The sequence below is a fragment of the Oryctolagus cuniculus genome, chromosome 6 (assembly GCF_964237555.1).
Source record: "Oryctolagus cuniculus chromosome 6, mOryCun1.1, whole genome shotgun sequence".
In the NCBI taxonomy this organism is placed as follows: Eukaryota; Metazoa; Chordata; class Mammalia; order Lagomorpha; family Leporidae; genus Oryctolagus; species Oryctolagus cuniculus.
In genome coordinates this window covers 158,453,446-158,467,908 of record NC_091437.1, presented here as the reverse complement: position 1 = coordinate 158,467,908, position 14,463 = coordinate 158,453,446, and the positions used below count along the sequence as shown (strand labels likewise).

The 14,463-nt window shown below is 44.0% G+C and overlaps 1 protein-coding gene across 30 annotated transcripts in view; it reads right to left on the bottom strand.

The window, feature by feature from the left end:
* The window catches only part of PHF20L1 (PHD finger protein 20 like 1), a 76,637-nt gene extending 71,322 nt beyond the window's left edge, over window positions 1-5,315 (bottom strand). For 8 of the 30 annotated variants that reach the window (XM_051844047.2, XM_070075506.1, XM_070075507.1 and 5 more), the window contains exons 1-2: window positions 4,984-5,288; window positions 2,863-2,978 (exon numbers count right to left, since the gene is read on the bottom strand). In XM_051844047.2, the coding sequence (XP_051700007.1) occupies window positions 2,863-2,945 (83 nt within the window). In that variant the 5' untranslated portion in view covers window positions 2,946-2,978; window positions 4,984-5,288. Of the gene's footprint in view, window positions 1-2,862; window positions 2,983-4,983 lie in introns of all 30 variants that reach the window. The other 22 variants (XM_051844048.2, XM_070075508.1, XM_070075511.1 and 19 more) reach the window with 7 other exon arrangements.
* Window positions 5,316-14,463: the final 9,148 nt, after the last annotated feature.

Genomic DNA, 14,463 nt, shown 5'->3' with positions numbered 1-14,463 from the left:
CTCAATACTTTTCAAACTGAACTTAATAAATTTGGAAGACCATGCATTTAATACGGATGGAAAAAAGAGAATTTGGGAGGGAGGGAGAAAAGCAAAAGAGGACGCAAATTATTTCTGTGTATTTTCTTTTTTAAAACATACTTGAGAGCTAGAGGGACAGAGAGAGAACAAGACAGGGAAACAGAGACACAGCCCCTCTATCTGCTGGTTCACTCAAGTACCCACATCAAAGCTGGTATCAGGAACTCAATCCGGGTCTCCTAAATGGGTGGCAACGACCCAACTACAAGAGCCACCACTTGTTGCCTCCCAAAATCTACACTGGCAGAAAGATGGAATTAAGAGCGGGAGATGGGCATCAAACCCAAGCATTCCAAAACAGAATGTGGGCATCGTAACTACTAGGTCAAGTGCCCACCCTCTCTGGTATATGTTCAATGATTAACTATTCTGCTCCTCATAATAATGTCAAAGTTCAAGAATCAAATAATCTTATACTTTTATCTGATGCTAAAGCGAAACTTTGTTGAATTTATATGAAATACAGACTGTAAATGGAATGAAAGGAAGAATGTATTAGCCTATATAGAAATAAAATTTGTTAAAGAGATTTTATGCCTCATTAAAATTTAAGTATATCTTAGCAATAGTTGCTCTATGACAAACTACTTAACACTAAAATTAAGACCTTCTGAAGTCTGACTAGTTCTTGAGACTACTGACGTTAAATAAAGTAATAAGAAAATTATTTATTTGAATTACCTAGCATACATATAATACTCTTAATTCTATTAAGGAGCCACTCGAAGCACAATGCCAAAATCTTTATACAAATGAGCTGCGCTCATGATAATCAAACTGATGACAATTATCAATGATAATCATGTGATTTACTTGTACATTCACTTACACTAAAGAGACCTACTATTACCAGGCCTTTAAAATAAGATTTCAATTTCACTAATAGAATAGCTGCATGACATCTAACTCTATTTAGTAAGCACTTACGAAAATCTTGGTAAGGAGCTATACCTTTTGATATTCCAATACTCAAAGCACAGAATAGTAAACATAAATTCAGGCATGGTTTTTAAAGTAGTTCTTTTTGTAATCTTTTAAACTTCTGGATCACAAATTTAACACCTACTAAATTAAAAACATTTAATCACCAAAGTAAATTTCTCACTAGTATCAAAATTACTTTGTTACCTCTGAAAACTACTAAAAGAACTAGTAAGCTATACATTGAACCTGAAGCTAGTTCAATTTTAACTATGTCAGCTGAGAAGCAAGAATATGTTAGTATGAATAAACTAGCTATCGAAAGTGAGTAACTTAAAAAACATATAGAACTAACTTAAGATAAACATCAAAGTAGTAAAAAGTATTATTTCCCATACTCCCACCTGTGTACCTAAGAGTAAAAAGCTCCTCTTGATCAAATCAGCACCGAGACAGCCAATTACTGCCTATACTAGCATCCTCTGTTGCATAACCCAACGCAGGGGTTCTCAGTTGGGAGCATTTTCAACTCCTCCTCCCCCCAGTGGACATCTGGCAATATCTGGAGACATTTTCTATTACCACCCATAGGAAGAATACTACTGCCTGATTTGTGGGTGCATCTCAAGCCCTTCCTGAAAACTGCTATGCACACTCTACTCCTGATGAGACAACACTTAAGACCCCTAAAAAGTACTACACACTAAGATGTAGTTTGGGAGTAGGGGGCATAGTAACTGTACCTCCCCACCTCAAACTATACCAAAGCAGAAACCAAGAGGGCAGCCATTAAGTTGGGAGCCAGGGAAGTATATTGTGCTCTAATGCCAGACACTAACAGAAAGAAAAACCTAGTCTAAAGTCAAATATGACTAAACAAGATTTTTCTGCCTACATCGCCAACCGAGGAAGTTGACTTAATGCAAATCAATCAAAAGCAAAACTACAAAATGCTCATGATGCTTGCAAGGAAGGTGTAGTGAGACCAGTGCTAAAACACTGGGGCCCTAATCCAAATACCCAGGCTTCCGGAGGAACCACCAGCACCACCCAGATGGGTAATCTCTGCAACGTCCCTCTCAGGTTTGGGGCCTGAGAGTGGTAACAGGAGAATCTGCCAGGACAGACAGCTAACCTGAAGGAGTCTCCAAGGGGACTCCTCCTCATCCCCACGATGGCTAGTGACCCTTGTGTATCGCTTCCCGTCTCTCCTTTCCAGATAGGGGTGTAATCCCAGTTAATCCACCACTGTGTAAGGGAAATGCTGAGGGTGAGGGCACTTCTTAACTTAGCTCTACACAAATGGCCAGAATAGGAGAAGAAATAGACAGTCTGAGACAGTCCCACTCTGCCTTGAGATTACTGTCCTCTAGGACGGGAGGCTAAGTGAGAGTCTGATTGTAGTAGTGGAGATATTCTGAAAGCATACTCTACAGAACAAAAGACTATGCTAACCATTAATAAGCTCTGTAATGTGTTCTCCGACAGAGAACATAAAGATATATTTATATCAAAATTTACCTTAACCTCGGGGAGTTTGTTATCCAGATTAATCCTCTCTTGAATTTGCCAATAAAGCTCATTTTAAATGCAGAAAGGTACTGCTACTCTGTATATACCTCGTAGTATAGACAATTACTTTCAGTTCTCAAACACCTAAAATGACTGTACTAAGAACCACCTAAAAAGTTTATAGATGTTAACCCTGAAAACCCTAAAAAGTAGGAAACCTATGTGTATTCAGCTGTGACTACACTGAAGCTTCTGCCACCATTAAAGAATGAACAGCAATCAGTTAACATACTCGTACGTAAGGCTACAGATCCTGTGCTTCAGGTTAAAGTTCCATAGCTTCCGTACCATTTTTGTAAGTAGTCCAGGGCCTCCAAACGAGCACCAATCTCAAAAGTGATTCCAGGACGGTTTGGAGGCTTTTTACTCATCTTGAGAGTCAATTCTTCAGTATTCTCTCTTCACTGCCTCAAGAGGAGAAAAAAATAAAGTTAGTTTCCACTGTGTAGTAGTAAGACGTGTAGGGAATACAGTGTAAGGAAAGAGGAAAAATTCATATTAAAAGCAACACATGAGAAGGTAGAATACTTGCCAAATTTTCAAGAAAGCTGAATGATGATTACCAATCTCTCTAAGCAAAGTACAGTGCAACTTGCAGGCAATCTTGAACATGAATTTTTTTAATGACACCAAAAAGATAACTATTTTAAAATAATGAATAGATAGGTCATTAAAAGTTACTAACGTTCAGTTAAAATGCGCAAGAAGGGTCCACTGAGACAGCTGAAAATGCTCTTCTGTTTGAAAAATTAAGAAAGCTGGAATATGGCTACTGTCATTCCAAGTTTTTCCTTTCGTCTCAACAAATCCTTATTGAATGCCTCGCAACAGGATACTAGACAAGACGGTAGAAGCATACAAACCTGCAAGCCACTCTAGGTACCTGCGAGGGTTTTAACAGTTCCTCTGGTGAGTAGGATTCTTCACTACCTATGAGCCCTCACCTTGGCAGCAGCTGATTCAATCATTTTAATTTTACCAAGTTTCAAAAGAAATTTCTTCCTTACACTTTCCATTCAATAAGAAACAGTGACATGGGTTTCCTTTACTTGGAGAATTTATTTCTACACTACCTCAATATGCAGTGTCCACACTGATGATAGAAGTGGTTCTAGGGTTAAACAAGAAACCACATTGAAGTATCTATTTCTCTCTAGCTCACTCATATGTGAACTGTTCACCAATCTTTTGTAAACAGGGCAGTAAATAGCACGCTTAAGGGGGGCTCTTTTTCACCATGAGTATCTGAGGACTCTAAATATTATTTTGACATAGCCTAATCAGAATATATAGGCCATCAGAAAAGTAAATCTATTGTTCACGGAGGAGAAGAGATCTGTAGCCCATTTTTTTTTAAATATTTAAGATTACTAAGACTATGCTCCCTCCAATTGAAAAAAAAAACCCACAATTGTCAGTTTTTATATAAAACGGTTTGGTCACAATTCAAAACAGACAAAACATCACAGCAAAAATGAAATTCCAAGTGTTTCTTCCGTCCTCTTTGAAAGAATCTTGGGAGAGGTAAGGGGAAACACAGCCTGCACACTCACCAGGAACCTAAGTGCAAATCAAACTGAAAACACTCGGGGCTGGGCGGGGCGGGGGACGGGTGCCCTCGGGGCCTGGCACCGGCCCAGATCAGCGGGAAGAAGGTAGCGGGCAGCGACCAAGGGTGTCAGAGGGCCAAAGCCACCAGCGCTTTAAGCGGAGGGCTCGCCAGTGTCAGTTAACCTAACGCCAGTGGAGCAACCTCACCTTTTCCGAGGCCACCCTCTGCACTAACGGTTTTGTTTGGTTTTGCTTTTTTAGCGTCAAGCTGAGAGCCCCCAGGAAGTGTCCCGGTCAGGAGGCAGAAGCCCCCGCGTGACACTTCCGGACGAGGCACGGCGGAAGGCAAGCTTTGCTTTTGTCTTGGGTGGGTGGCTGGGTGCGGGGGCGGTGTGGGATGCGAAGTAAGCAACTTTCACAAAGTAAGACAGCCTACTGGTGGGAAAACTCGAAGCGGAGAGACAGCAAGGGAGGGGCAGGCAGACAGCGGCGGACACTGGCAGGCAAGAAAGCGGACGGGCGGTGAAGTCCTGGCCGATGACAAGGGAAAGGGAAGCCGGCATTCGGCAAGACGCAGACACGGACAAAGTGCAGCGAGGATCGGAAAAGGCCCGCGAGGCCACAGAAGCCGAGGGGCGGGCGGGGAGCCGAGGCCGCCCCGGTTTGACAGCCGTCGGGCCTCGGCAGGGGGGAATGGAGGCGGGGAGAGGGAGCGGCGGCGCCCAGACAATAGGGCCGGCGAGTTGTGGGAAGCGAAGCGGGAGGGGAGCGGGTCGGGGAGAGAGACCCCGGCGCGGGGGCGTCCCGGGCGGCCGGGCGGGGGCCAGCAGGCCTCCAGGCCCCGCCGCCACCTCTTACCGACTCGGCCTCCTCCCTGCACAGCAGCCGGGTCGTCCGGGGCCGAGCCGGGGCACGAGCAGGGGCGGCCAGCCCGGGCCTCCGCCTCCGCCTCCACCCAGGCGGTGGCCGTGGGGGAAGCAGCAGCGGAGCGAGCTGGGGGCGCAGAGCCGGGTCAACCGAGGTAGCGCGGGAGGGAGCTGGGTCCGAGCCCTCAAACCCGCTCGGGGTCCGCTGCCATCCCCTCCGCCTCCACCGCCGCTGCCGCCGGCCAGCCCTGACGCGACGCCGGGCACCACGACGTCAGCCGCCCGCGACGCGCCGGAAGCAGGCTGGGCCGTGTCACGTGACTCGGAGGGTTGGGCCCGGGCCGCGCAGCCGATTGGACGGCCGCCCTGGGAGGCGGGGCCTGACGACAGTTCGCCAACGGCTCGCGGGAGGGTCCCTGGTTAACGAAGGAAGGAACGCGAGCTCTGGTCACCCATTGGCCATTGTGAAATGCTTGACCTTTGGGAGATGAAGATGAAGGCCATCGATTATGATCGTTGATGGGATGGGAACCAGGTTCCCAAAACCCTTCCTGGACCCTAGGCAGAGTTTTGTAAATGCTCTGCCCGCTTTTTTTAGGGACCCACTCCTTTCCACGTTAAGAATTGAGTGAATGGTTGCTGTTCAAGTCCGTACGTGTCTCTTGAACGGACACTCTGTGGGAGACACTGTACTGTAGATTTATCACGTGACCATCACAACTGCACAGTTCTGTTGCTCCCCACAGCCTGGGAGGTCTTTAGAATGCAAAAGGCAGCGTTTCCCAGGGCGTTGTATGTGTCTGTGTGTGCAGAGACATGACTCAGGACTCCACCGCTGAAGACAGCACAGCTGTGCTTACTGAGCACCTGCCCGGGCCCAAGCAGCACCAAGCACAGGAGACAGGATTCCCTTATGGGGGCAGCGAGCTCGTGGTCACATTCAAAGTCCTGTTGATGCGAAACAGCTTTCTCTCTTTCCGCTGTCCAATCCTGGCTCAACTTTTGTAAGCGCAACATTGCATGCAAATGGCACTTGTATTTCTCTTGCTTCGCAGTGTGGCGTTAAAATAGAAATGTTACTCTCTTTAAGCTTCAATTATGGTGAGATTTGGAAAATTAACCGTATTCATATGCATCCTTTTATTCAAGACATTCATTCAGCACCTACTATGTTACTAATAGCTACTGAGCTACAAACAGCACAGAGATACACAGAAAAGATATAAATAAGACACTCTCTAGTGAATTTTTGTCTTCTTTCTTTTTGTTTGCCCAGCATCTGTACTCCCTGTATGTTTGAGAAATTTCTCACCATGATTGGCATTAGTTCAGGCCACCAAATATTTCTAGAATCATCTTGCAGACACATGACAGGATTTTACTTTCTATCTTCCTTAAAATTATGCATGGCTTTTTGATTTTCTATGACATGAAATTAGAAGTGACCTTGGCCGTTTTGTCACGGCCAGCTGACAAGGTAAAGAGCCAGCTCACCAACTTCTCTCTGTGTGGAACAGGAAAAGTAACATTCAAGATGATAGCTGTTCTATCGACGCAGGTTCTCGACAGATTACGGTGAGCCAGGACTCACTAATAATTGGGAACAAACCGCCCTGAAAAAGCATACAAAGCATTCAAGGCAAACACTTACTGAGACTTGTCTGCAGAGTGCAAGATTAGAAGTTCACTACTTTGGGGCCGGCGCCCTGGCTCACTAGGCTAATCCTCCGCCTTGCGGCGCCAGCACACTGGGTTCTAGTCCCAGTCGGGGTGCCGGATTCTGTCCCGGTTGCCCCTCTTCCAGGTCAGCTCTCTGCTGTGGCCAGGGAGTGCAGTGGAGGATGGCCCAAGTGCTTGGGCCCTGCACTCCATGGGAGACCAGGAGAAGCACCTGGCTTCTGCCTTTGGATCAGCACAGTGCGCTGGCTGCAGCCGTGGCAGCCATTGGAGGGTGAACCAATGGCAAAGGAAGACCTTTCTCTCTGTCTCTCTCTCACTGTCCACTCTGCCTGTCTAAATAAATAAATAAAAAGAAGTTGACTACTTTGGAAGACACTAAAACTAGTTGGACTTGTGTCTCCTGGACCTAGGTCACTCATAGTCTGCCATATTAACCTTTTTACTGACCCCATTGATTCCTATGAACATAACCTACAACTGATAGATAGTACAAGATTTTTTTTTTAAAGGATGAGTTGTTTGAACTTTTTCAAGATTTGAGGGGTTGTTTGTTACTCAGCCTAACCTTACCCAAACTGAGGACAGACTCACTCAGGAATCTCAGAGGCCGAGTCACCTTCCCACTCAACAGGAGAGTGGCTGAAGCTTGGGGCTCTTTGGATTACAGAATGTTGAGCTCTTTTGCAGGTGCAGCAAGAGGAAGCACGTTGCCCAAGCACATGCAGGGTGGAGAGCCTTATTGGCAGGATGAAGTCAGGCACCCAGAACCAAAAAGGAGATTGAACCAGGGCTGTGCGAATTAGATGCCTGAGGATTTTGTATCAGAAGTTGCTAATGATGTTCAACATGAGGAACCTTTTCTCCTGAAACAATGACAGTACCAGCAGTCAAGTTTCTGCTTTAAGCCTGGAGCTAAATCTCTTTGAACCCTGGAAGAATCCCCACTGACCCACAAGTAAGCGAGAAAAAAAGTAAATAGGATAGACACCACTGAACATTTGAGGTTGTTTGTAATATAAACTAATGGATAACACAGATTCTGTCCACTCTTCATTATTTCTTGGGAATCTACCAACTCACCCCCAAAAGATGATTCATCCATTAACATAACAATGAGTCATTGCAATAATGCAACTTGAGAGAAAAAAATGGAAATGAGGACTTACGTAAATGATTTCTGACTTGAGTGGAATGTGTAGGCTAGTGGTTCCCTCTGGAGTTCATCCCAACCCATGGAAGGCATTTTGCAAATGGAAGAGGTGATGTTTTTAGTTGTCACTTTAGTGGGTTAGAGGATTGCCACTGCCTGGTGGTGAAAGACCAGGCTTCTAGACATCCTGAGATGCGTAATCCAGTCTCAAACCTTGAAGAACTGCCCCAACTCACGACTCGCTTTAGAAGGTCCCTCCAGACGCTTGTGGATGAGGAAAACCTGTTTATAATTCTCTGTGCCTAGAACTAAATTTCACATATGGGACCAAATATTTTTGCAAGCTTTTAACATGCATACAGTTTTCCAGGAAAGAAGCAGTTACATAATGCAGGAGAAGCTTGTCCTTTCTTTTGAACGTTACCAAGAGTTTATCCCACTTTAAAACACTCATGTCACCAATTCTTAAATCACTCGTGGTATCCGAGTTCCTGACAGAATACACCTGTATCAGTCTGTATTTGTAGCTATTAGTTCAGGGCAAATCTAAATTAGATGCAAGCATCTAATTTCTTCATTGTGTCTCTTTGGAGTCATGACTGAACATTGATGTTATGAAATGTGTGTTATTTTCTTATGAAACATTTCCATGATGCCAGTTCTTTATATTATCACTATGTCAGATTGATTTGGTCAAAATACGTATGTAGCTTGGTTATGTGATGTGAGAATTTAATTTCAAAAGAGTAGAGAAGGTGATGCATAATGTTTTAGAAGGGGGCACTAAGTCTAATGAAACTGACAACCACGTAAGGTAGGCTAGGATGTCTTCCCTCTTTTGACCGTACAGAATCAGAAGTCAGGGCAGCGGCACAGGACACAGGAAAATCTAGAGATGACTCCCCAGCTCTGTAGCAAAGCTGTGTCTTGCTAGTTCCCTCTCTTGGCTTCCACCCCAACACAGCCCTCTCACAGATGGTTGATGCCATCAGTCACTGCATCTCCAAATATAGAAAGAAAGAGTTTACAGCTGTGTTTGAACAGAGCCAAACAAGCAGTGGGCAAATTATCTTGAAACAACGGTTGTTAGGCAGAAGTCACTGAACTAAATTCCTCCAATGTTAAAAATATGAATATGGAACCACAATGTCTCCTGGAATATTTAACAACTGCACACCTATTTTAAGCGAGGCAAAATAACTACTAAATAGCAGATATTCCTTGATTACATATAAAACACAAGCAAGCTGCTGTTTCTTATATGTTTATTTAACATTTGTATTTAGCAGAGTAAAGAAGAATCAGAGCAATTCAAGGTTTTCAGTCTCTTCTTACATATGTCAGTAGGAAGCTGAACTGCTACACCAGGCACCTTCGGGAAATCTCTCCATTGTAGGTCCTTAAAAATCTTGAAAGTGGCACCCCATCACTGCCTCCACCTGGCAAACAGCTCACTTGTCTTTTCTGGCACCACATCCCTTTATCAGCTGACCTGGAGTGATGGTTGCGCAAGAACTAATTGCTGGCAGTTGGACCTTCAGGCCATATGAGAACTGACACAGACATTGTCTCCTTCTCTGTTCAGGCCTCACTCTGCTCATGGTTCCAGTGTATTTCCCATTGTGCTTTGCAGGTTTAAATACCACTTCTTGAAAAAGGACGTGGAACGTGCCAGATGACGTATTACTATATGTCTGAGTGCTACTCAAAATCCACCTGTGTTTCTGAGATTTGAGACTTTCAGACTTGTTAGTAATGATTTTGAGGTATCACAGTCTCTGCTACTAAAGGTCAGAAACTAGAAAAAGTAACTGTATGTTTGGTTTAGTAATTGCAGCCAGGCAAGCAACAAACTCCCTTTTGTGAAGATTCTGAAGCAATGAAATGACCATAGAATTGGTCGTCCAAGCCCAGACATTTGGGAGGGAAGTACCATGAACAATGCACCAGAACAGTAGGTGGATCTCCAGACAAACTGGGACATCTAATCATTGCACATAAAAAATAAATAACGAGAAATAGGGGAAGGCTCCCTATGGAGTAAAGCACTGGATATGGAACCCAGTCTTGATTCCTCAATGGACCATTCATTCTCCTTTGCCATGGCAGGGCCAAGGGTGGGCTGTTTTCATTCATCTGCATTAGACTTAGTGGGCTGTTGATTGAAATGGAAGTTCCTAGGCTCTAATTTGCATCCTGTGTTTGGAACCTGGAAATCTGCATTTTCACAAGCCATCCTAAATGATTTTTATGTGCACAAAACTTTCAGACCTGAAGTGTATTAGTATTCTTCTGGTTACCTATGACAGAAAATTCAACAAAAACAGATGTAAGCATAAAGAGACTATATGGGTTTTGGAGAATTAATACAAGATAATGGATAAGTCTGCCTTCTGGGTGAATTTGACTCAGGCATCAAATCCTAACCTCTCTCTGCTTCCCAGAGGTGGTTCCATTCATAGGGTTGACACCCAACAGTCTCAGCTTTCTCATTACAACATTCTGGTGAACATAAAAACAAGTCCTAGACATCATTGTCTTACTGGACTAAATGAAGTTTGATGCGCAGCCCTGAACCAAGCATAGCGGCCATGGGAGTGACCCATATCGAGTTGACTTAGGCCTGGGTCCAATTGCTAATCAGACAGGTGGGAGAGATTTGTTCCAAAGAAGATGGACTGAGACGTTGGAAGCAGTAGTTTGTTTAAAGCAAAATTGGTATGTTGTGACTTGAAAGAAAGAGAATGAAAGTTGGGCAACAAGAATAATATTCAATGCAACTAATTTCTACTGCCTGTAACAATTTTCAGTCATCCAATAAAGCTGAGAATATGCTCCCCAATTTGCAAACTTAGAAAAGCAAACCAAAGGAGAGTTGTAAGCCAAATATGAACCAAATGGAGTGAGTGATTGACCTAACATTTATATTTTTGATTCCTTAGGTGTTTGTTTTATAGAAGCACATTGGGAGAGAGTGTTAAAACCAGGGGGAGAAGAGCGTGAGCAACAGAACACAGTAACTATCCAAACTAGCAGCAATCAACACTCAATCTCTTAGCAACCACTGTTTTCCTTGAGAGCAGAGCTGGTAGCGATTGAGTGACTCACTCAAGTACGGCGGACAACACGTATGTGTGCATCCGTTCATCTTCAGGCATCTATGTTATCACTTAATCTCTTAACTTCATTTGGGATGCAATAGCAAAAATCCCACAATCTGGGTGGTTGAAACAACACAAATTTATCTGTGACAGTTCTAGAGCTTTTGAAGTCCAACACTATTCTTGGTGGGCAGTTGGTGGCCTTTTACATGGCAGAAAGAGATCAGCTATCACGTGTCTTCTTCAAAGGGCACTAATACCATTCGTGAGTGCTCCACGCTCATGGTGCAAGTGCCTGCCCAAAGTGCCATCTCTAAATAGCAGCGCCTTGAGTATGAATGCTTTGATGTGTGAATTTGGAGGGGATACAACTATTCGTTCCACAGGACTCAAACTTTTATTGAATTGCTACCTAGTTTTAGAAACTTGGTGATGGAGACTGAAGAAACAGAAAGGAAAATATAACTTGGTTCCAATACTAAGGTGACACCACAGTGAGAAGATGGACACACACACATAACTCAGTTTGTAATAGAGACAATAGAGGATGTGGTCATTCTGAATTGACAAATCATGGAAGATTGCTTGAATTATGATTCGAAGCATGAGTAAGCTTCAAATAAGAGTTTTAGGCAGATTCTAGAATCAGCAATTCCTTGCAGTTCTTTGTAATTTTGATTCTAGTGCTATCAAATAAAGAATATTCTATTTCCATCCTTTCCTACAAGCGTTTATTCAGCACCTGCAATGTGCCAGGTGCCATGCTGGGTCAAGGAGCACACTAGCAAATAAGCTTAATTCCTGATCTTAATAGTATACTCAAGTAGGCCAACATGCAAACTGAGCCATTTTGATAAATAGCAGGCCTTTGTAGGTAAGAGCAGGGAGGGTCCGTGTATGAGCCCCTACCAGTCTCTTGCACTTGGTCTGTCTACACTGTTGGCCCAGGACCAACACCTCAGATGTAGGAGGGGAAAGGCTCTGGCCGGGCCAGGGTATTGGTCAGTGAAAGCATTGTGACAACCCGTTGTTTGTCTTAGCAAAAGTATTGAGGCAACTCATCCATGTGATCAGGTATTGGATTACTTCCTCTTTTGTGTTTTTTTCAAAGCATTCAAAAGAATCAGTTTTACCAGGATGTGAGTGAACATGGCTTGGTTTTCTTTATTTTCTTTCCTCATATTGTTCTTGTTTTCTTGAGAATTATTGGTTTCTTGAAGATCATAGGAGACATAAATTTGAAGGACATTAACCCATTGATTTTCTTCTTTCTATTTCATTTTTAATGGCAACCTAAGATAATGAAGGCAGGGATTTGTAATTACACCAGGAAAGGAGTTAGACCAGGAACTGTATGTTCAGCCTGATACTTGTTAGTATGTTTGCACACCAGATACTTCTCTGATTCGCTTTTCTTCACCTGTAAGAGGGCATTTTAAAATTATTTTACAGAATTGTGATGAGTATTAAATTAGATAGAAAAAGGTTAACATGTTTTTGCAAACCATAACTGACATATCAAAACACCAGGTGTTTCCTCATGTGCCTCTCTCGTCCTTTTCTGGAACTCATATCTCTGGTCATTGTCTTCTCTAAGGGGGTCCCAGTTCTATTCTTCACGATTTCAGGAAGACACACATTTTCTGAGGGCTTACTTTGTGTCCAGCCCCAAGATTGCTGCTGGGATTTCAGCAATATTCCAGAAATATTATTTTAGTCCTAATAAGACACGTTAGCAAGAAAAGAAATTTGAGAACATTGATTACAGAAAATCAAATGTGAAGGCAGATAGTGAAAGTATGGCAATGAATTTAACTATGTGGAAACTGTAGATTCTAAAAAGCAGGAGAAGCTATTAGTGATTTCATTCTTCTGTCCTTATCTGGACACGAGATACTCCAGTGTCATAACAAGGGAACCAACCTGAGCTGTTTCAGTAAATCCAAATTGACTTTGTCTTAGTACCTGGCTCAAACTGAATCAAGCTATTCTCCAGATGTTTGTGCCCAACCCCCACCCCAGTCCCCTTTTACCCTTAGTGGCTTTCTGATCTCACTGTCTGACCACAATTCACACTGCCAATGGACTCTTTTCATTATTATAAACTCAAAACAGTTTGAAAGTTCTTCAAAGACAGAGGATTATTCCTAAGACACAGGACGGACACCTGAGCAGTGAATACTCTGACAAGTTCAAGGTGCTTGAAAACAGAGGGGTATGGATAACTGAAAAGAACGGTAAGTGTGGATGTTTGTCCAGGGAGCTGACCAGAATCAGACAGATAAAAAAGCTGTTGTCTCCGTTCTTGAGAAAGTGCATACATAGTCGAAGAGGTGATGGGTTAGTACAAAGAACTTCCGACAACACAAAGTCCAAGGAATCTTTCCATTTTCAACTTCCACACAAGGAAAGTAGGTTGGGGGTGGGTGTGGGCAGCCATGTGCTGTAGTGGGTAAAGCTGCCACCTGCAAAGCTGTCATCAGTCATGGGTGCTAGTTCATGTCCCGACTGCTCCACTTCCAATCCAACTCCCCGCTAATGGCCTGGGAAAAGCAGCAGCAGATGTCCCAAGTGCTTGGGGCCTTCCCACCCATGTGGGAAATCCAGATGAAGCTCCTGACCTGCCTTCTGCCTGGTCCAGTGTTGGCCATTGTGGCCATCTGAAGAGTGAGCCAGCGGATGGAAGATCTCTTTCTCTGTCTCTCTCTTCCTCTCTTTCTCTGTACTCTTCCAAAATAAATAAAAAATAAAAATAAATCTTAAAATAAAGAAAGTAGGTTGGGAGAGTTGCTCAGTCCCCCAAGGAAGGCACCAGAGGTGGCCAAAGAGAGCAAAGGAGAAAGGAGAATTTTTTTATTAAAAATTTTATTTATTTATTTGAGAGGTTGAGTTACAGACAGTGAGAGGAAGAGACAGAGAGAAAGTTCTTCCATCTGCTTGTTCACTCTCCAAATGGCTGCAATGGCTGGAGCCGAGCCGATTCGAAGCCAGGAGCCAGGAGCTTCTTCTGGGTCTCCCACATGGGTGCAAGGGCCCAAGGATTTGGGCCTTCTTCCACTGCTTTCCCAGGCCGTAGCAGAGAGCTGGATGGGAAGAGGAGCAGCCAGAACTAGAACTGGTGCCCACATGGGATACCAACATAGCAGGTGGAGGATTAACCTACTACAGCACAGCGCCAGCCCCAGGAGACTTTTATTATCCAAGGGGTAGAGCCTGAGCTGCACACCTGGGAGAAAACTCGGGGCTCTCAGTCAGGAGCAGTCCCTCCTCCCAGGGTGTGGGGCTCTGTAACATGCCATCATCCTGCTTCAGAGTACTCCTGGGCCAGCTGAAATCATGTGTCCCCCGTCACTCCCATTTCTAACAGCACTTATTTCTAGACCTCATTCTGCCCTTGATCAGTATTGAATGGCGAGCACTGGGGCAAGACGGTTCGGAAATCTTCATATCAAGGTACAGTCGAGTTCAAGAAGAAAGGTCAAGTGTGGTGAGAGAAAGATGAAACTGGAAAATGGGCCAGGCCGGATCCCGAAGAGTCTTG